Here is a 21,055-nt window from a genome sequence, read left to right on the forward strand (position 1 = left end):
TGTCCTTCTTTGTCTCTTGTAACATTCTTTACTTTAAAGTCTATTTTATCTGATATGAGTATAGCTACTCCAGCTTTCTTTTGATTTCCATTTGCATGGAATATCTTTTTCCATCCCCTCACTTTCAGTCTGTATGTGTCCCTAGGTCTAAAGTGGGTCTCTTGTAGACAATATATATATGGGTCTTGTTTTTGTATCCATTCAGCAAGCCTGTGTCTTTTGGTTGGAGCATTTAATCCATTCACGTTTAAGGTAATTATCGATATGTATGTTCCTATGACCATTTTCTTAATTGTTTTTGGTTTGTTTTTGTAGGTCCTTTTCTTCTCTTGTGTTTCCCACTTAGAGAAGTTCCTTTAGCATTTGTTGTAGAGCTGGTTTGGTGGTGCTGAATTCTCTTAGCTTTTGCTTGTCTGTAAAGCTTTTGATTTCTCCATCAAATCTAAATGAGATCCTTGCCAGGTAGAGTAATCTTGGTTGTAGGTTCTTCCCTTTCATCACTTTAAGTATATCATGCCACTCCCTTCTGGCTTGTAGAGTTTCTGCTGAGAAATCAGCTGTTAACCTTATGGGAGTTCCCTTGTATGTTATTTGTCGTTTTTCCCTTGCTGCTTTCAATAATTTTTCTTTGTCTTTAATTTTTGCCATTTTGATTACTATGTGTCTCGGCGTGTTTCTCCTTGGGTTTATCCTGTATGGGACTCTCTGCGCTTCCTGGACTTGGGTGGCTATTTCCTTTCCCATGTTAGGGAAGTTTTCGACTATGATCTCTTCAAATATTTTCTCTGGCCCTTTCTCTCTCTCTTCTCCTTCTGGGACCCCTATAATGCGAATGTTGTTGCGTTTAATGTTGTCCCAGAGGTCTCTTAGGCTGTCTTCATTTCTTTTCATTCTTTTTTCTTTATTCTGTTCCACAGCAGTGAATTCCACCATTCTGTCTTCCAGGTCACTTATCCGTTCTTCTGCCTCAGTTATTCTACTATTGATTCCTTCTAGTGTAGTTTTCATTTCAGTTATTGTATTGGTCATCTCTGTTTGTTTGTTCTTTAATTCTTCTAGGTCTTTGTTAATCACTTCTTGCATCTTCTCAATCTTTGCCTGCATTCTTATTCCGAGGTCCTGGATCATCTTCACTATCATTATTCTGAATTCTTTTTCTGGAAGGTTGCCTATCTCCACTTCATTTAGTTGTTTTTCTGGGGTTTTTTCTTGTTCCTTAATTTGATATATACCCTCTGCCTTTTCATCTTGTCTATCTTTCTGTAACTGTGGGTTTTGGTCCACAGGCTGCACGATTGTAGTTTTTCTTGCTTCTGCTGTCTGTCCTCTGGTGGTTTAGGCTATCTAAGAGGCTTGATGGGAGGCTCTGGTGGTGGGTAGAACTGACTGTTGCTGTGGCGGGACAGAGCTCCGTAACACTTTAATCCACTTGACTGTTGATGGGTGGAGCTGGGTTCCCTCCCTGTTGGTTGTTTTGCCTGAGGCAACCCAACACTGGAGCCTACCTGGGCTCTTTGATGGGGTTAATGGCAGACTCTGGGAGGGCTCACGCCAAGGAGCACTTCCCAGAACCTCCGCTGCCAGTGTCCTTGCCCCCATGGTGAAACAGAGCCACCCCCCGCCTCTGCAGGAGACCCCCCAACACCAGCAGGTAGGTCTGGTTCAGTCTCCCCCAGGGTCACTGCTCCTTCCCCTGGGTCCCGATGCGCACACTACTTTGTGTGTGCCCTCCAAGAGTGGGGTCTCTGTTTCCCCCAGTCCTGTCAAAGTCCTGCAATCAATTCCCACTAGGCTTCAAAGTCTGATTCTCTAGGAAGTCCTCCTCCCGTTGCCGGACCCCCAGATTGGGAAGCCTGACGTGGGGCTCAGAAGCTTCACTCCAGTGGGTGGACTTCTGTGGTATAAGTGTTCACCAGTCTGTGAGTCACCCACCCAGCAGTTATGGGATTTGATTTTACTCTGATTGCGCCCCTCCTACCATCTCACTGTGGCTTCTCCTCTGTCCTTGGATGTTGGGTGTCCTCCTTGGTGAGTTCCAGTGTCTTTCTATCGATGATTGTCCAGCAGCCAGTTGTGATTCTGGTGCTCTCGCAAGAGGGAGTGAGAGCACGTCCTTCTACTCCACCATCTTGGTTAATCCTCCTGAATTATACAATTTTAAAAAAAGTCACACGCACACACACACACACACACAGAAAGAAAATTCCATAGATTAGAGGAATTGATAACAGCACACTAGAGGAGAGGACAATTGAATTAGGGATTGTTGTGTTAGAAAAGAAATTAATACACCCAAGATTTTCCTTTGCTTACATTTCTTCCGCAAAGAAGTCACTAAGAAATGATAGACTGTAGCTTTTTTAAAAATTATTTTTTATTTTTGCTAAACCAGCAGGAGTGAGCCATTTCATCTGTTGTTATTGAAATAAGCCCTCATTGATTTAATGGTTAGATCCAAAATAAGGGATTTTAGTTATCAATAAGTGGTAATTTCAGTATCACTTCTTCATTGCAGGAAATTCATAAATATGCATTTGTTTATGAATATTCTGCAATGAAAATAATATGAATTGACTAGCATTAATACGCATATAAAAATAGATTACCTTGAGTGATGTATGTGCATGTGTGAATTGAAGCAAATTCTCCAAATGAACATTCATCATGTGTAATATCTGTAGAAACCAGAAACATTCTCACTGTGCTTTTGCAAGCCTACTGGTTTTTAGACTCTGGTGGTAACAGAATCAATGGCATATAAATTAGAAGTTATTATATTTTAGTAAGGCAAACATGGATTTAAAATAGCTCATCTGACAGACCTACTAAAGAATGGACTTGAGGATATGGGGAGGGGGAGGGGTGAGATGTGACAGGGTGAGAGAGTGTCATGGACATATATACACTACCAAATGTAAAATAGATAGCTAGTGGGAAGCAGCCGCATAGCACAGGGAGATCAGCTCCGTGCTTTGTGACCACCTAGAGGGGTGGGATAGGGAGGGTGGGAGGGAGGGAGATGCGAGAGGGAAGAGATATGGGAACATATGTATATGTATAACTGATTCACTTTGTTTTAAAGCAGAAACTAACACACCATTGTAAAGCAATTATACTTCAATAAAGATGTTAAAAAAAATTAAAATAGCTCGTCTGCTATATTTAAATTAGTATATCTGACAAAATGAACAAGTCCGTCAAAAACTGCTTTTACAAGTTATGGTCTGGAAACGTAACTCTCAAGTTGTTTATGCTATAGTAATACATTACAAATAATAGATGGACTGCAATTATTTTGAAGGAATTCACTTTGTCAGGAGACTGTGGCCACAGCATACAGCTCAGATGACACTTGTGTAAAAGAACATTAATTGGCTCAGATAACTCAAAAGTTCCTGGCTGGATCTAAGGATTCAAATGTCATCAGAACTCAGTCTCTTGACACTGCTTTTATTTGTGTGGCTTCATTCTCAGCTTTCCCCCTCATTGGGTGCAAGAGGGCTGCCAGCAGAATTAAGCTCATATCTTACTTCTCAGCAACCTCAATGGAAAGAAAGCATGCCTCTTTTTCAGCAGTTCCAATAAAGTCAGAATTAAGCCTCATTGACTGATTGGTTTCACTGGGGTCGTTTGCCCTGTCCTGAACCAGTCACTACGGCCAGGGAGGTATGATATTGGGGTAGGCCACTCCCGGATTGGAGTGAGGAGTGGGGTGTTTTCCTAAGCAAAAATGATATTGATCCCAGAAGAAGGGTGAATGGATGCAGGGTATTAAAAATCAATAAATATCTGCCAAATGATTCTTTTTTAAAATGAAGATATCCTTGAGAAAGAAAACAGAATAAATGATTCAATGATTCAGATGCCCATTAATCATTCAACAAATATTTATTGGCTCCATGCCTGGCACTATATGAGGCATATATACTAGTGGTGAGCACAGTGGTCGACGTCTATGAACTCATGGAAGTTGCTCTCTGGTGGAGAAGGCAGACGTAAAAATCTAGTTACACAAACAATTTACTTATTATGTGAAAAGTGCAATTTCTATGGGAACATATAACAAGGAGCCTTCAGGGAGGTCAGGAAAGGCTTTCTAGAGGCAGTGTTGTTTCAACTGAGACCTGTAGGATGAGTCTAAGCAAGGGAAAGGGGGTGAGATGGAAGGAGAGAGTTTCAGAGATTTTTACCTCTAAGTAACCCTGTAGTTTGATCAGAGGAAGTGGGGAAGCCTGAGAACCTAGACAAAATGGGGACAGAGTGTACCCGTAGGGCTAATGGACTTGGAGAGGCTGAGTGTTCCAGAGACAAGAGCTATGCATTTCACTGTGTCATCTGCGGGTGTCTGTGATAAGTGAGTCTCATAATCCAGATCCATACATGGATCAGGACTCTTTCTGAAAGAAGATGTAGCTAAAGCTCAGAGAGTCTCAATTTTAATATACCTTTTCAAAAATTTTTGCTTTTTTGGGTTCTTCAAGTGAGAAGAGGCTGGAAAATATGCCCTTGGCTGCTTGATAGACAAAAATGTTTACTTTTGGCCACTAAAGTTCTGCAAGTAGCTATTCAGTGTTAACACACTAAGTGTCCATCTAAGCTAACAGTAATTGTATCTCAACCTTTTACCTGAAATGAAATGATAATGAGACATCAGCTCTGTATATCTTAGATTAGTGGCATGAATGGGTTATCCAGGTAATTACAGACATCTGAGCATCTAAGTAGACTTCTACCAGTCCTGGACATTATTTGTATTTTGCTTAATTTTTGCATTTTATCTTCAAAGTTTCAAAAAAGTTGGACTTTTGGAAAATTCTTTAGGTCTGGGTTAGGATTTCTCCCCTTATACCGTCTACACTCAGTAAATGAGGATATCTGCTCCTAAGAATGGTAGACTAGGTAATGCAGGTCCACCCTCCTGCTGAGGGCAGCTAGAAAAACCGGACAGATTATAAACAAAGGCCTGCTTCAAGGCACTAGAAGGCTAACAAATAGTGAAGTTATCATCCAATAAAGATGTTTAAAAAAAAAAAAACAAAACTATCAGACCAGGTCCTGGGGGAACAGCAACCCAGGGAAGTGAGCCCCAAACTTGGCGCCCCTGAGAGCACATGCAAATTCCAAGGAAGAAGCTGAGAGACTAAGAGGCTGGGCAGTCTTTGTGGGCTAATGCAATGAGGATTGGTGCCCAGGGCCTGCAAGGATAGAGGGAGCCTGGTGAATCCTTTCCCTTTGGGTTTGGACCTTAAATCGCTGCCTCAAAGGAGTAGGGATGAACTAGAAGTCAGCCCATGAAGCCAGATGAAATGAAAAAATAAGCCTGGGCCAAGACATTTGTAAAAACCTGTAACTGAACAAAGGGCTTGCATCCAGAAGGACTTTCATCAATCAATAAGAAAAAGACAACCCAATAGAAAAAAGTCAACAGAATTGAACAGTTCACAAGGCATTTTACAAAAGGGACATCCAAATGGCCAGTAGGCATGTGAAAAGGTACTTAATCTCATTGGTAATCAAGGAAATGCAAATTAATACCACAGAGAGCTATCATGACACACCCACCAGATAGCTGAAATTTAGGTTGCCAATAGCAAGTGGTAGCAAGGTCAGGGGGCACCCAGATCTCTCATACACTGCTGGTGGGAGTATAAATAGGCACAACAACTTTGGAAAACTGTTTAGTATTATCTGCCATAGTTTAAGATATGCATACCCTATGATCCAGCAGTTCCAGTCCTAGATATATATGCTGCTGGTCCTTGTGCACAGATGTATACAAGGGTGTTCATAACTGCATTATTCATGATAGCCTCGTGACCCCATTATTCATTTGGGTTGGAAACAACCCAAATGTTAACCAGTAGTAGAATGGATTAATAAATAATAGCATATTCAAACAGTGAACTATTATACCTAAATGAAAATGAACAAGACTATAGCTAAATGCAACAAAACAGGTACATAAATAGAGCAAAAGAATCCAGACACAAAATATTACATGCTGTGTGATTCCATTGTTCTAAATGTTAAAAGCCAGGCAAAACTATAGTGTTTAGGGGTACATGCTTAGGTTATAAATGAAAATCAAGGGAGTGATTTCTACAAAAGTGAGGACAGTGCTTACCTTTAGTGGGGAGAGAGGGCTTAGTGATTAAGAGGGGGTTTGAGGGGGTGCTGGCAGTGTTCTGTTTCTTTAGTTGGGTGATCATTACACAGATGTTCATTTTGTAATAATTCAGCTGTACATTTTGGAGACACTTTTCTACATGCATATAATATTTCACAATAAAATCTTTTAAAAGACCATATCACTTTATCTTTTATCCACCTCAGTGAAACTAAAAGCAGAATTTATCACGTACTCAATCAGATTGCAGCAGTGCTTTTCACTTAGAGATGTGACAAAGCCTGAATGTGGGCAGACAGGCAGTCAAAGTCAAAATCGAGTTTGATTTCTGGGTGTTTATTACTAACTTTCATCTTCTTTCCTCAAAAACAATATGATTTTACTTATAATTAGCTAATACAGTGGCTTTGCGTATAGTAGACACTCTATTATTTATTTATGTGTTTTTAAAATTTTATTTTTGGCTGCATTGGGTCTTCGTTGCTGCACACAGACTTTCTCTAGTTACAGCGAGCGGGTGCTACTCTTCGTTGTGGTGTGCAGGCTTCTCATTGCGGTGGCTTCTCTTGTTGCGGAGCAGGGGCTCTAGACGCGGGGGCTTCAGTAGTTACAGCACACAGTCTCAGTAGTTGCGGTGCATGGGCTCAGTAGTTGTGGTGCGTGGGCTCAGTAGTTGTGATGCGTGAGCTCTAGAGCGCAGGCTCAGTAGTTGTGGCACAAGGGCTTAGTTGCTCTGAGGCATGTGGTATCCTCCCAGACCAGGGTTCGAACCCGTGTCCCCTGCATTGGCAGGTGGATTCTTAACCGCTGTGCCACCAGGGAAGTCCCCTCTATTATTTATTAAATGGAAAAATAAGATAATTGAATTCCCATGTGAGAAAAGTAATCTATTTTGGAACTATAAGACTTGTAGATTTGTGATATGTCATGAAAATGATGTGAATTGGGGCTCACAAATAATAATAATCACTTTCTGCAGGTGTGGTTCTCTGTTCCAGTTGTTACCTTCTTCCTAAGTGGCCCGCAGTTGGCTGTTTGACTTTTTCCCTGCCTGTGTCTGGCCTGGAAGCTTCCACAGTTTAAACAAGCTTCCAGCACCTGGCATCTTCCTTTGGAGAAGCAGTTGTTTTTGTAATTTGAGGCTTAGGCAAAATTAATTTTCACTGTGCATCTTGTGATATTGTGATTTATTGTAGGAAATATATATTTGGTTTTCGCCCCCAGTTCTGGCACAGAGCTCCTAAAACCCTTGGAATTTCCTGACAAGAGCGATAAAGTTGTCTTCTGTTATGTTAGTGAGGTGACTTTTGGACATCCCCGAGGATGGGGTTGCTGGTTGCCAGGAGAACTAACCGTGTGATTAGAGGGTTGGAACTTTCATTCGTGCACCTTCCCCACCTCTCCTAAGTGAGAGGGACTGGAGGTTGAATCAATTGCCTATGGCCAGTAATTTAATCAATCTTTGCCTATATAATGAAGCCTCCATAAAAACCCAAAAGGATAGAGTTCTGAGAGTTTCTAGATTGACGAATACATCCATGGAGATTTGGGGAGAGTGTTGCCCCTGGAGAGGGCATGGAAGCTCCGTTCCCCTTCCCCATACCTTGCCCTGTGCATCTCTTCCATTTGGTTGTTGATGAGTTATATCCTTTTATAGTAAACTGGTGACCTAGTGAGTGAAACGTTTCTCTGAGTTCTGGGAGCCGCTGTAGCAAATTAATTGAACCTGAGGCCGGGGTCTGGGGAACCTCTGATTTACATCCAGTGGGTCAGAGCACAGGTAACAAGCTGGGCTTGTGACTGGTGTTTGAAGTTTGGGGGCAGTCTACAGGACTGAACACTTAACCTGTGGAATTTGATGCCACCTCTGTGTAGATAAATTACTTGATGTTTTGGGGAACACCCCTCCTGCCCCTGCCACAAACATGCACACAAAAACACGCATGCATTTTGGAATTGGTGACCAGAACAAAATACAAAATACATCTTTATTTTTCTTTTCTTCAACCTGGGTCAAATAAGAGGATTCTTTCTGAAATTTGTCTCTCTTTTATCTACCTCAGATATATGTCACACATTCTGCAGAGACAGATTGTTTTCAGGAAGTATTTCAGGGAGAAAAGAGCAGAGGCCAATGTGAAACCTATGAAATCTGAAGTAATCCAATTTAAAAGAGATCAAACAAATAGAAAACCAAGGAGCATAACAGCTTTAGAAACAGTAGAAAACCAGAAGAAGAGCAGGATTAAAATATGAAAATTAATCCTTTTACTCCAAGTGCCTAGAGAACCTCTCACTGACAACAAAAGTCATGTTGCATTTACTTGAGCATTTTCTGTAATTTTTTTTCTTTGATATTTTCCTGCTAAAATGGTACTTTGGGATAAAGAAATATTTATCAACATCCCAGAGTATAATTGCCCTTGCCCTCACTTTAGCAGTAGCAGAACTTGAAGACATGTGAACAGTTTCATATGCTCTTATTTATTTCCAGCAAGCAGGGTTTAATTGAATGGAATTTCCATCTTTTCAGTTTTTTTAAACCAAACTTTCTGCTAATAACACTAAGAACAATTATATGCCAGGTACTGTGCAAAGTGAAGTACTTTACAAATATTATCTCATTTCATCCTCATAATAAACATATGAGGTGGATGTGGTAGATGGCTTCCAAGATGGCTCCCAATGATCCTCACTTCCTGGTATTTACGTCCCTGTGTGGCCTCTCCCACATTGAATAGGGCTGATCTGTGTGACTAATAGATCTTGCATAAATGATGGTGTGTGACTTCTGGGCCACAAACTACATTGCAGCTTCTCCCATGGTGTCTCAGACTGCTTGCTCTGAAAGTAGCCAGTCATCATGCCATGAGGACACTCAAGCATCCCTGTTGAGAGGCCCATGAGGGGAGGAACTGAAGCCTCCCACCAACAACCAGGAACAACTTGCTAGCTGTGTGAGTGAGCCATCTTGGAAGTGGATTTTCTAGCCCTAGTCAAGCCTTCAGATGACTGTAGCCCTTGCTACCATCTCTGACTGCATCCTCATCAGAGACCCCAAGCAAGGTTCTCTTTCCTAAGTTATGCGGGAATACATTTTCCTCTGAAAGAAGATACTCTGTCATACATACTGAACACTTATTTAACTAGACTCTTATGTAGAAACACTAGAAAGAGCTGGAGGTTGACATTTAAATGAAGGAAAAAGAGGAAAATAGTTCCTCTGTGAAATGTTTTAGCCTAGTGAAAATTCTCTTTTACTGAGTGCAATTTAATATTAAATTCAATTCAATGAATGTTAACTGAGCCCCTTCTATGTGCCAATCACATATGGTCTGTATAGCGAAGAAGCTTACATTCTGGAGGTAGATGCAGGCTGGTAAGCAAATAATTGCTGTACAGTGTATTACATTCAATAATAGAGGCATGTGCAAAGGACAAAGTGATTGTCACTCTTTGAATGCATTAGGGAAAGCCTTACTTCTGGGGACCCTTGAGATGAGTTTTGTAGGATGAATAGAAGTTTGCAAGGCAGACAAGGATAGGGATGTGAGAAGAAAGGATGAGTCTATATAAAGGTATAGAGGTGTGAAATAGCCTGGCACATTTGGGGATTGTGAAAGTCATTTAATTAATTACAAACATTTATTAAATATGCATATGTATGAGGCCCTGTGCTGGATATGGGGAATACAGTGATAAGAAACACAGAATTCCTGTGCTCAAGAAACTTATAGTCTCAAGGCAGAGGGAGATGAATAAATAACCATGAGGGGGTGAGCATGAGGACCCGTGAGTTCATAAAGAAGGGGCAGCCTTGGGTAGTCAGGGAAGCCTTTCTGAAAGAGGTCACATCTGAGTCTGGAAAGACAAATGGGAGTTAGCTGGGGAGAGAAGGGGAGGAGGGGAGAAGAAAGGCATTCCAGGTGTTATGTACAAGTCTGGAGGTGTGTGAGCCCCTGAGACTTTGTGAATTGCGAGTTGAGCATCAAGTGCAAGAAGGGCAGGCTCCTGGGATGGATGTCGTGCTGAGAAGCTTACAGAGTATTCTGGACTATAGGATTTTAGGTAGGGAAATGACATGACCAGATTTTCCCTTTAGAATAGTCACTGTGGCTGCAGGGTAGAGAATGGCCAGGCTATGGGGGTGGGGTGGGAGTGGGGACACAATTCTGGAGTCAGGGAGGTCAGTTAAGAAGCTGTTGCAGTCACCCAGGCAAGACATGAGAGTGACATTAACAAAGGAAGGCAGCAGGGATGAAAAGGAGTAGATGGATTTGTGAGATGTCAGGAGGTAGATCCTCAAGGTGGAGGCAGAATAATGTCACCATCAAGAGTGTGGACTCTGGAACCAGAGTGACTGTTTCTCCTCCCACCTCTTCCCTTTACTAGTGTGAGAACTGGAGCAGGTTACTTACCGTCTCTGTGCCTCTGTTTCCTTATCCGTGATACGGGAAGAAGAATACTACCCACATCTAGGGTTGTTGTGGTGATTAAATTAATATTTATAATGTTTGGAACATTGTCGGTACATAGTAAGTGTTCCATAAACATTTATTTATTATATGATTGATAGGAGGAGAGAGAAGTCATAGGTGACTCTGGGCATGGCCAATTGTGTGAATCATGATTCCATTCACCGAGGGATACAGAAGGGAGCAGGCCTGGGGGGCATGCTGGGCTTGAGGTGCTTGTGGACACCCAAATGGAAACATCTTGTAGGCGTTGGAGTCAATGGAGTGGAGCTCAGAAGGGATCTGGGTGGGATAAATCCTCTAGAACTGCAGGGAGGGCATGGGCAGGGACGTGAGAAATAGAGAGAAGGACTGAAATAGTTGTTGGGATGAGAGCTGACAAGGGAAAGAGATCGGGAGGTAGAGGCCCCAGTGGAGGCTGGAGACTCCGAATTTGCAGTCACATGATCTGGACCATTGTGTGGTTTTCTCCAGCAATCCTAACAGCCTGTTAGTATGAGAGAAGAGTTGAACAGCTAGACTGACCCAGTGTTGGGCTTTTACTGGCTGTGATGGCAAGACTTGGAATCAGGACATTGATGATATAACTAATGCCAAATATGTCCATGTGCCAATCCCCCAAGCCTGTGAATATGTTAATTACATGGGAGAGGAGGATTAAGGTTGCAGATGGAATTAACATTGCTAGGCAGGTGACTTTGAGAAAGGGAGATTATCCTGGATTATCCGGGTGGCTCTAATGTAATAACAAGGTTCCTTAAAGGTGTAAGTGGGAGGCAGAATAGGAGGTCAGAGTGATGTGGTGTGAGAAAGACTCAACCTGCCATAGTTGGCTTTGAAGATGGAGGAAGGAGCCCATACGGCAAGGAAAAGGATTCTCCTAGAGCTTCAGAAAGGAACACGGCCCTGCAGAACCTTGATTTTAGGCCAGTGAGACCTCTGTTACACTTCTGACTTTCAGAATTTTAAGATAATAAATTTGTGTTGTTTCAAGCCACAAATTTGTGGTAATTTGTTGTAGTAGCAAGAAGAAACTAATACAGGTTTTGTTTTTTTTTTCACTGTTTGGTTTTGAGCAGTTTTTAAAAAAAAATATACTCTAGATATGAATCCTTTGTCAGACATGAAGTTTACAAATATTTTCTTCCAGTTTGTTTCTTTCATCCACTTAGAAGATTCTTTCCAAGTACAAAAGTTTTTTTATTTTGGTGAAGTCCTCTTTATTGACTTTTTCTTTTCTGCATTATGATTTTGGTGTCATGTCTAAGAACCCTTCTCCTAACCCTAGTCTAGAAAATTTTTTTTCCTAAAAACTTTGTAGTTTTATATTTTACATTTAAATATATGCCCCACTTTGAATTAACTTTTGTGTAAGATGTGAAATTTGGATTGAGGCTTACTTTTTGCCTATAGAGCTCCAATGGCCCCAGCACCATTTGTTTAAAGGCTCTTTCTCTTACATTGAATTGCTTTTGCACCTTTGTCAAAAATCAATTTGGAATATTTGTGTAGGTCTATTTCTGTGTTCTCTGTTCTCTTCCATTGATCTATATCTGTCCCTCTGCCAATACAACATAGTCTTGATTACTGTAGCTTATGTAATAAGCCTTGAAATCGGTTAGAATAATTCTTCTCATTTTCTTCTTCTTTGTAAGTTTGTTTTAGTTATTCTAGGGCCTGTACCTTTCCATATAAATTTTTAAATAAATTTATCTTTGTTTAAATAAAAACTTTGCTGGTATTTGATAGGAGTTAGATTAAACTTGTGTATTAATTTGAGGAGAATTGACCTTTGCTATGTTGAGTCTTCCAATCTTTGAACATAGATCTCCTTTTAATTAGATATTCTTTGATTTTTTTAATCAGCACTTTGTCGTTTTTAGCATATAAGTCCTGTATATGTTTTGATCAATTTACACCTATCCCTTTTTTGAAGGGATGGCAGTTATAAATGGTATCGTATCGTAAATTTTGGTTTCCACATCTTCATTGTTAGTATATAGAAATATGAATGATACTTGTATGTTTATCTTATATCCTGTGACCTTGCTGTACTCACTTGTTAGTTCTAGGAGGTTTGTTGTAGATTCTTAGGGAATATCTATGTAGACAGTTATCCCATCTGCATATAAGGACAGTTTTATTTCTTGTTTTCTGCTCTGTATGCTTTTTCTTTCTTTCTTTTTTTCTTTCTTCTTATAGCACTGACTAGAACTTCCAGTACTATGTCTGATAGCCGTGTTGAGAATGGACCTCCTTGCCTTGTTCCCAGTCTTTAGGGGGAAAGCATTCAGTCTTTTACCATTTAGTATGATGTCACCTGTAAGTTTTTTGTATATTTTCTTTATTATATTCCTCTATATTCCTAGTTTTCTGGGAATTTTTATCATGAATGATATTGAATTTTGTTAGATGCTTTTTCTACATAAATTGATGTGATCATATAATGTTTCTTCTTCAGCCTGCTAATATGATGGATTACATTGATTGATATTTGAGTATTGAACTTGCCTTACATTCCTGGACTTAACCTATTTGGTCATGGTATATAATTATTTTTACATATTGCTAAATAACTTGTTAAGATTCTGATAAAATTTTGTTAAAAATTTTAAATTTATATTCATGAAGGATATTGGTTTTTAGGGTTTTGTGTTTTTTTGTACTTTCTTCATCTGGTTTTGTCTTAGGCTTCATAAAATGAATTGTAAAGTGTTCCCCTCTTTTCCATTTTCTGGAAAAGATTGGTAGTATTGGTGTTAATTCTTCTTTCCATGTTTGCTGTCATTCTCCAGTGAAACCATCTAGGCCTAGATATTTCTTTTTTTGAGTTATAAAATTATGAATTCAATTTCTTTAATAGTTAGAGTTGTTCAAATTATCTATTCATATTAAATTGTGGTAGCATGTGTTCTTTGAGGAATTGAAGCAGTACGTCTAAGTTGTCAAATTTATGAGTGTGGAGTTGTTTGTAGTGTTCCCTTATTATCCTTTTGATATCTGTATGGTTTGTCCTCTCCTGTTAAATTCCTAGTATTGGTAATTTGTGTCTTCTTTCTTTGCTAGAGGTTTGTCAATATTATTGATTTCTCCAGAGAATCAGATCTTTGTTGAATTAATTTTCTCTATTGCTTTTCTGTTTTTAATTTTATTGATTTCTGCTCTTATCTTTATTATTTTCTTCTGTCTGTTTGCTTTCATTTTATTTGGTCTTCTTTTTTCTGAACTTAGGAGCTTAGATGACACATTTGACTTTTACTGCTTTCTAATCTAAATATTTAGTGTTATAAATTTCAACACTGTTTTAGCTACCTTCTCCAGATTTTGAAATGTTGTGTTTTCATTTTCATTCAATTCAGTGTGCTTTTGGATTTCCCTCTTTGACTTATGTATTTATTTAGAAGTGTGTTGTTTAGTTTCCAAGTGTTTGGAGATTTTTGTGTTATCTTTCTGTTGTGCGTTTCTAATTTGATTTCACAGTGGTCAACCAGCGCCCTCTGTATGATTCCAATTCTTTTAACTTTGTTGAATTTTATTTCTTGGCCTAGGAAATGGTCTATCTTAGTATATGTTCCTTGGACACATGAAAAGCACGTGCATTCTGCTGTTGGGTGGACTGTTCTGTAAATATTGATTAAATCATGTTGGTTGTATTAAGTTCCTCTATATCTTGTTAATTTTCTGTTTAGTGCTTATATCAATTGTTGAGAAAAAGATGTTGAAGTCTCCAGCTACAATTGTGGATTTGTATAGTTCTTTTCATTTTTTGCATTATATATTTTGAAGCTTGGTTCAAATCACATATTTTAAAAGTTGTTTGGTGCACTTATAATTATGATTGCTATGTCCTTTTGGTAGATTCACCCTTTTACATTATAGTGTCCCTCTTTGTTCCTGATCATTTTTTTTAATTTGAAGTCAACTTTATCTAATATTACTGTAGCCCTTCTTGCTTTCTTTTGACCAACTTTTGCATGGTATACCTCTTCCATCCTTTTGCTTATAATCTACCTATATCATTATCGTTGAAGTGATTCTCTTAATTCATAACTATCCTTCCTCTCTCTCTCTCTCTTTCTTTCTTGTGTGTTCATGTTTGCACACACACGCTCTTCATTACTTGAGCGAAGTAAGTCATTTTCCTGTAACATTTTCCACATTCTAGATTTGGCTTAATTATATTCTTACAGAATACACATGTTCCTGCATTTCTTGATCTCCTGCAACCTAGCTGGTAGGTCTAGAGACTTAATTAAATTTAGGTTTAGATTGTTGTTCACAGTTCTGCACAGGTGGTGCTGTGTACTGCATCACGTCAGGAGGCACATAATATGTCTGGTTTTCACTCTTTTAGTGTTAAGACTGATTTATTTAGAGGGCTCAGGTGTTGTTAGCCTGATTGAGCCATTATAAAGTTCTTCAGCAATGGTTCCTAATGGTTTTAGCATTGATGATCCTTCGTTTCATTAGGGGCTGCAAATGGTGATTATTTTTCTGTCATTTCTTCTGCATTTATTAGCTGGAGTTCTTCTATGAAGAATAATTTTCTGTCATCAACTATTTGGTTAACTTGCAATGCAATTTGTACAAAAATGGTACAGAATAAATGGTTGATTCTTCCCAGTTATTATTTCCAAAATAATTAGTTTGGTGTCTTAGCAACTACCAAAGGTGACCAATGGTTTTTTTTTTTTTAGTATCTTTTGAACTCCGAGTTTTAAAGGCTAATCCATTGCAGACTTTTGTTTTTGTTTTTGTTTTCCCCAAATTGTCCTGTCTTTGGTGAATGGAAACTCCTTCAAGTTGCTCTGGGCTCCTTAGATACAACCCTAGTAGCCTTTGATAATGTACTTATTTTACACTATAATAGAATGTTCCAAGTTCATCTTATACATTTCATACCCCAGACCTTGAATTACCCATTTCTCCAAGGAGTTATGGTTTCTTTTAGTGGGAAATGGTGTTTAAAGACCACACTATGTCCCTGGACTGTCATTGCTTACTTAGCTTTCTTTGCTTCTGGGGTCTTTCAGTAGGGAGGTTATTTAAAAGGAGAGAATAATCATGAGCTAAAACTCAGATTTTCTATTTAAATTTAAGATTATAGGGTTTCTTAATATAAGAACTTTTTTTTGTTTTATATTTTTAAAATGCTGAAATGCTTGGTTCCTAACAATATTGATGTAGCTACCTGTTTTTAAAATATTATTACTAATATTATGACCGACAATAAGACTACTATACAGTGAAGATATATAGTCAAAAACCATGTTTTAAAGTTGGTTGGAATAATTGTTTGGTGTTACAACACCAATTTGATATACAACAAGGTTTATTTGTTTCACTTTTCAACTTTTAATAATTGATTTTTCAAAATGTTTTAAAATATATTTTTTAACAACTTTATTGAGATATAATTCACATTCAGCTCAGGATACAATTCACCCATTTAAAGTGTACATACAATCAACAGTTTTTAGTATATTCACAAACACATGCAGTCATCACCACAGTCAGTTTTAAACATTTTCATCATCTCAGAAAGAAATCCCATACCTTTTAGTTAACACCCTTCTATTCCTTCACTTCTCCCAGCCCTTTGCAACGACTAATCTGTTACTTTCTCTCTAGAGATTTTCCTGTTCTGGTCACTTCATGTGAACGGACTCATACAATATGTAGTTTTTTTTGACTGGCTTATTTTACTTAACAAAATGTTTTTGAGGTTCTTCCCTGTTTCCGTGATCCAAGGGGATGCTTCAGTCTCATCCTCGGTTCTGGGATTTTCACAAAGGTGTCTTGTCTATGGATGATTGCTAGTTGGTCTTTTTGTGAGGGGGATTGAAGTCGGCAACCACCTATTCCATGTTGGTGACATCACACTGCCTATATTATTTTACATTGTAATAATTATGTGTATTGTGTATTGTATACTGTGATTGTATATGATTTATTGTTTGTCTTTATTTAGTATGTCTTCTTTGCTTTTTCTAAAATTACTTTTGGTATTTAGGAAGGTTTATCTTTATATTCAGTAGTTTCTTTGTATATAAACCCTTTATAGTGCCTATATTGTTATCTATTACTGTATAACAAATTACCCCCAGATTAATAGCTTAAAACACTGAATATTTGTTTTCTCAGTTTCTGTAGGTCAGGAATCTAGGTGAGGCTTAGCTGGGTGCTTCCTACTCAGGGTCTCTCATGCATCTCCTGTCAAGCTGTTGCCCAGACTGCAGTCATCTTAAGGCTCAACTGGGGCTGGCAACTCTGCTTTCATTCACATGGTTGTTGGCAGGCCTCAGAAGATCCACTGCCAAGCTCACTCATGTCATTGCTGTCAAGGCTTGGTTCCTCACCACATGGGCCTCTCTGTAGGTTTCCTGAGTGTCCTTACAATGTGGTAACTGGTGATTCGAGAGAGCCAGACAGTGCCCAAGATGGAACTGATTCTCTTTATAACTGATCTCAGATGTGACATCCATCACTTGTACTGTATTATATTTGTTAGAATACCTAAGCACAGCCCACACTCAAGGGAAGAGGATCATATAAATATATGAATGCTTGGAAACAGGTATCATTGACTGCCATCATAGGGGCTTTTTACCATAATTCCCTTAATTCTCCTTTATTCTATCTCATTAAATGGTTTGATTCCTACCTAGTACTTATACAATTGTTAATCTTTTCTACTTTTCGGCTGTCTTTCTCTTTTTTCTTTTCATTTAAAATTTCATCCTTTCTACTTTGTCAGAAAATATAACATTTAAATTCTATTGTTCTCCTTATGTCTTCAACATTATTTTAATACCTGTACAATTAAATATATGAAATGCTCATCATCAGTCCTTTTGCTGAAATTCGCCAGTCAGCTTTTGGTTGGATGAAGCCCATCCTCTAGTATATTCTTCGGGAAGGGAACATGTTTATAATATTCACTGGGCTTTTGCATGTTCAAAACTCCTTTTCTGTAGCCTCAGTGACTGAAGGAGAGCTTGGTTCCTTGTAAAATCCTTGGCTCATGCTTTGTAAAGTTTTTGAAAAATGCTGCTCCTCTGTTTTCCCACTGCATAGCTTGCTTTTACAAAGTCCAATGACATCTAATTCTCTTCCCCTTGTACGTTATTTTGACTTTTTGCCTGGACGTTAATTTTAAAAATTCTTTAAAGTCTAGCAGTTCTTCTAAGATATGACTTATAGTTGATCATTTTGGGTCAGTTTTCCTGGGTACCTACTAGTCCCTTTTTATTGTTTTTTTTTTCTGGAATTTTTCTTGGATTATGGCTTTAAATATTAATTCCCCTCCAGTACTTTTTCTTCTTCATGGGCTCCAATTATAGCATGTTAGAACTTCTTTCACTGTCTTCTATTTCAATCATTTCTTTCTCTGATCTTTTTTCTTATTTTAAAATTTCATATTCATTTCTTTGGGTGTTTTACTGCTTTATTTCAGTGTATCATATTATATTTTCATCATATCTGTTTTCCTTTATGCACTGTTTTCCCCTCCATTTTGGTCTGGTAGTGCCTTATTGTCTTTTGAACTTTTAACAGTTTTAAGGTTTTTTATTTGACATTGAATCAAGCTTTTTTTTTTTTTTTTTTTTCCTGCACAGGGTTGAACAATCTAGCCTGCTATTATTAAAAGTAGAAATCCCTACTTAGTCATAAATGGACTTCCAAAGTTGCAAGTGTCCTGCTAGAAGTATAAGGAAATACATGCAAAGGGGAGATGTCATATTTCTTTGATTTGGAGGTATTGGTGGCTGTTTAATGCCTTGTTTATTTCTATAAACCTCAAAAAAGTTTTCACAAACTTCTTTTTCCTCATATAATCTCATGCTGCCTTTTTCAATTCTCTGCCCAGCTGTGAAAGTCTGAAGCCTTATATTTATTGTGTTTGAAGGGTGCCATGAGAGAGAATTGTCAAATAAGCAGATAAAGTAGCAAACTATGAAGTATAGTTATTGAGCAGTTTTTGTTTATTTATCTGGAGAAGATAAAAGTACCAAAATGTAGTAACTGCTTATGTTTTCATGTCTTCCCTGAGCTTAGTCCAGAATCACTTGCTTTTTCTAAAAGGGATCCTAGACTTTGGGATAAGGCTAAATCTAGACAGATTCATGGAATAGACTCCTACAGTTAAGGCATTTGTTCCAAGCATTGGATGTATTTTTGAAAATCGGTATTTTCTAAACCTTCGTGTATTTGAAAAAGCTTCAAAAAATGTGACCTGTATTCAGGAATTAACTGTATTTGTTCTAAAACTATTTTTTTTTCACTCTTAGGTATACAAAGGAAATAACTAAAAATGACAAGTAGAAGTCTTGAGGAGTCCATGGGGGCTGTTCAGATGGGGTTAGTCAGAATGCTTAAAGGATTCCAAAGCAAGATTTTGCCACCCCTGAGTCCGAAGGTGGTTACAGAAGAAGAAGTAAATCGAATGGTAATGTATAAGAGAATTTCAGAGTAAAATACTTAATGCAGTCTTTCTCCTCAGGAGAATGACAGTTGCTACTTGGCATTCTCAGAATATCAAACAGAATTACTGGCTGATAATATCAGTTTAGTTAACATGGGTAGATTGCTGCAGAGCATAGTTACCTTTTAAAGCCTGGGAAGTTTTTGAAATTATATACATCAAAGTAGAGGCTTAAATTAAACTGCTTAAGTTAATCAGTTGAACTAAGACTATGCAAGCAAATTATTAAGATTTTCTAAATATTAGCTAGAACCTTAAGAGACTGTCATTTATGTAGTTCAAAAACAGTCAAATAGCAGAATTTCATAGGTTTAACATATATAATCAATTACCTGTTGATTGGCAAGAGTTATTTTTGTTTGTGTATTTGTAGAACATAGTGCATTAAAATGATGACTATATAATATCTAGGAAAAATGCATAACTTTTTCTGTCCTTTATGATAGAAAACAATTATATTTTTAATGAATTATAATGATTTGGTGAGAATTGAATTATAAACTACATGCTATGGAAATAGCAATAGCAATTTAAAGTGTTAAACATTGTGTTCACTGCATTTTAAAAACTAGTCTCAGGTTATGTTCCAATTAGAAAAATAAAATCTATCATCATTTTCTTTTGTGATTGTTCTTGTTTCAGATTTAAAGTAACTCATTACTTTTTGCTTGTAAGAGTTTATTTTTATTTAAATCACAACACAGCTGATACTTCATAACATTTTAACATTCTAATCTGTGTTCCAATCAAAAAGAATCTTAAAAAACCAAGTTGGAAGCTGTATTAGAAATATGCCTTCATTTAAATGGATTCAATCACAAAAATTAATTTTGTAGGGAATATGAAGAGCATTGATTTTAACCCAAGGCGAAATGAATCAGCTAAATTATATACCCCTGAATGTTTTAAGAAGTCTTGGCAGATACTTAAGCATTATGTTGCTGCCAGTGATCATAATCTCTTTGCATATAAAGTAGCCCTAGAACAAAGTGAACATTCCAGAACAACAGTGAATAGTGATTGGTCTTGAGTAAGCCCTTGCTGGTTTATTTAAATGATTTTATTTAAATGATAGGTTACATTTTTTTCTCATAAGAGTAGAAAGTGTTGAAGAATTTTGTGTTCTTGTTTGGGTATGTGGATGTGACTGGCTGCTGGATCTGATGATTGACTTAGAGCTCTTTTAAAACAAGGTCTAAATGTGCTCTTACGATTTCTAAAAAGTTCAAACTCGTTCCTAAGCAGCACAGTCATACTTCCCAGATCCTTTACTTTATAAGATTTCTCTTTAACCTGATATAACATGATAAACGCCCAAAAGCTTTACATGCATGTTGTAACTTCATTTGAGAAATAGAAATATTTCAAGGAGGATTAGCCTCCTTAGCTCTGAAGCCCTTAAGTGATTTTAGAAACCTAGAGTTTTATGCTCTTCTGAGCATATATGTTAAGCTCTTTGGACATGTTCCTGTGCAATTTCTTGACCTTCCTCTCCCCCACCCCAGGTTCTTTTGTGTGATTCCTTCAAAATCATAAGGAAACAGCAACCACATATCCTTTCAAATTATTGTGCAAAGAGCTCAGAAGTGCATGGGTACCTCGCTTGTATTATTTAGTTATTTTAAACGTTTTATAGGGGAACTTAGTGGCATTCCAGAATTATCCTGAAAGCTGCAAACACAAATTATTCATTACTGACACTTAATGAAAGCACTTTTTCAGTATTACCATTTATGAATCTTTGGCTCCTGTTGCTTTAAATTCTAGCTGACTCCCTCAGAGTTCCTGAAGGAAATGTCCCTCACCACAGAGCAGAGACTGGCTAATACACGTGTGATGTGCCGACCACAGATCATTGAACTTTTAGATATGAGGGAAACAACACATCAAAAGGTAGCTGCTTTCTGTCATACTTGAATATAAAGTAGGTCCTGGAATAATGTGAATATTCTAGAACAATAAGAACTA

General features: G+C 37.9%; 1 protein-coding gene across 19 annotated transcripts in view; it reads left to right on the plus strand.

Moving 5' to 3' along the window:
* HYDIN (HYDIN axonemal central pair apparatus protein) overlaps nt 1–21,055 on the plus strand; it is a 446,648-nt gene that overhangs the window by 79,314 nt on the left and 346,279 nt on the right. For all 19 annotated transcript variants that reach the window (XR_009499152.1, XR_009499153.1, XR_009499154.1 and 16 more), the window contains 2 exons: nt 18,894–19,051; nt 20,855–20,980. Coding sequence is in view for 16 of the 19 variants with exons in the window: in XM_059905589.1 (XP_059761572.1) it covers nt 18,917–19,051; nt 20,855–20,980 (261 nt within the window). In the remaining 3 variants the exon portion in view is untranslated. The remainder of the gene's footprint in view (nt 1–18,893; nt 19,052–20,854; nt 20,981–21,055) is intronic.

The sequence above is a fragment of the Balaenoptera ricei genome, chromosome 19 (genome assembly GCF_028023285.1).
Source record: "Balaenoptera ricei isolate mBalRic1 chromosome 19, mBalRic1.hap2, whole genome shotgun sequence".
In the NCBI taxonomy this organism is placed as follows: Eukaryota; Metazoa; Chordata; class Mammalia; order Artiodactyla; family Balaenopteridae; genus Balaenoptera; species Balaenoptera ricei.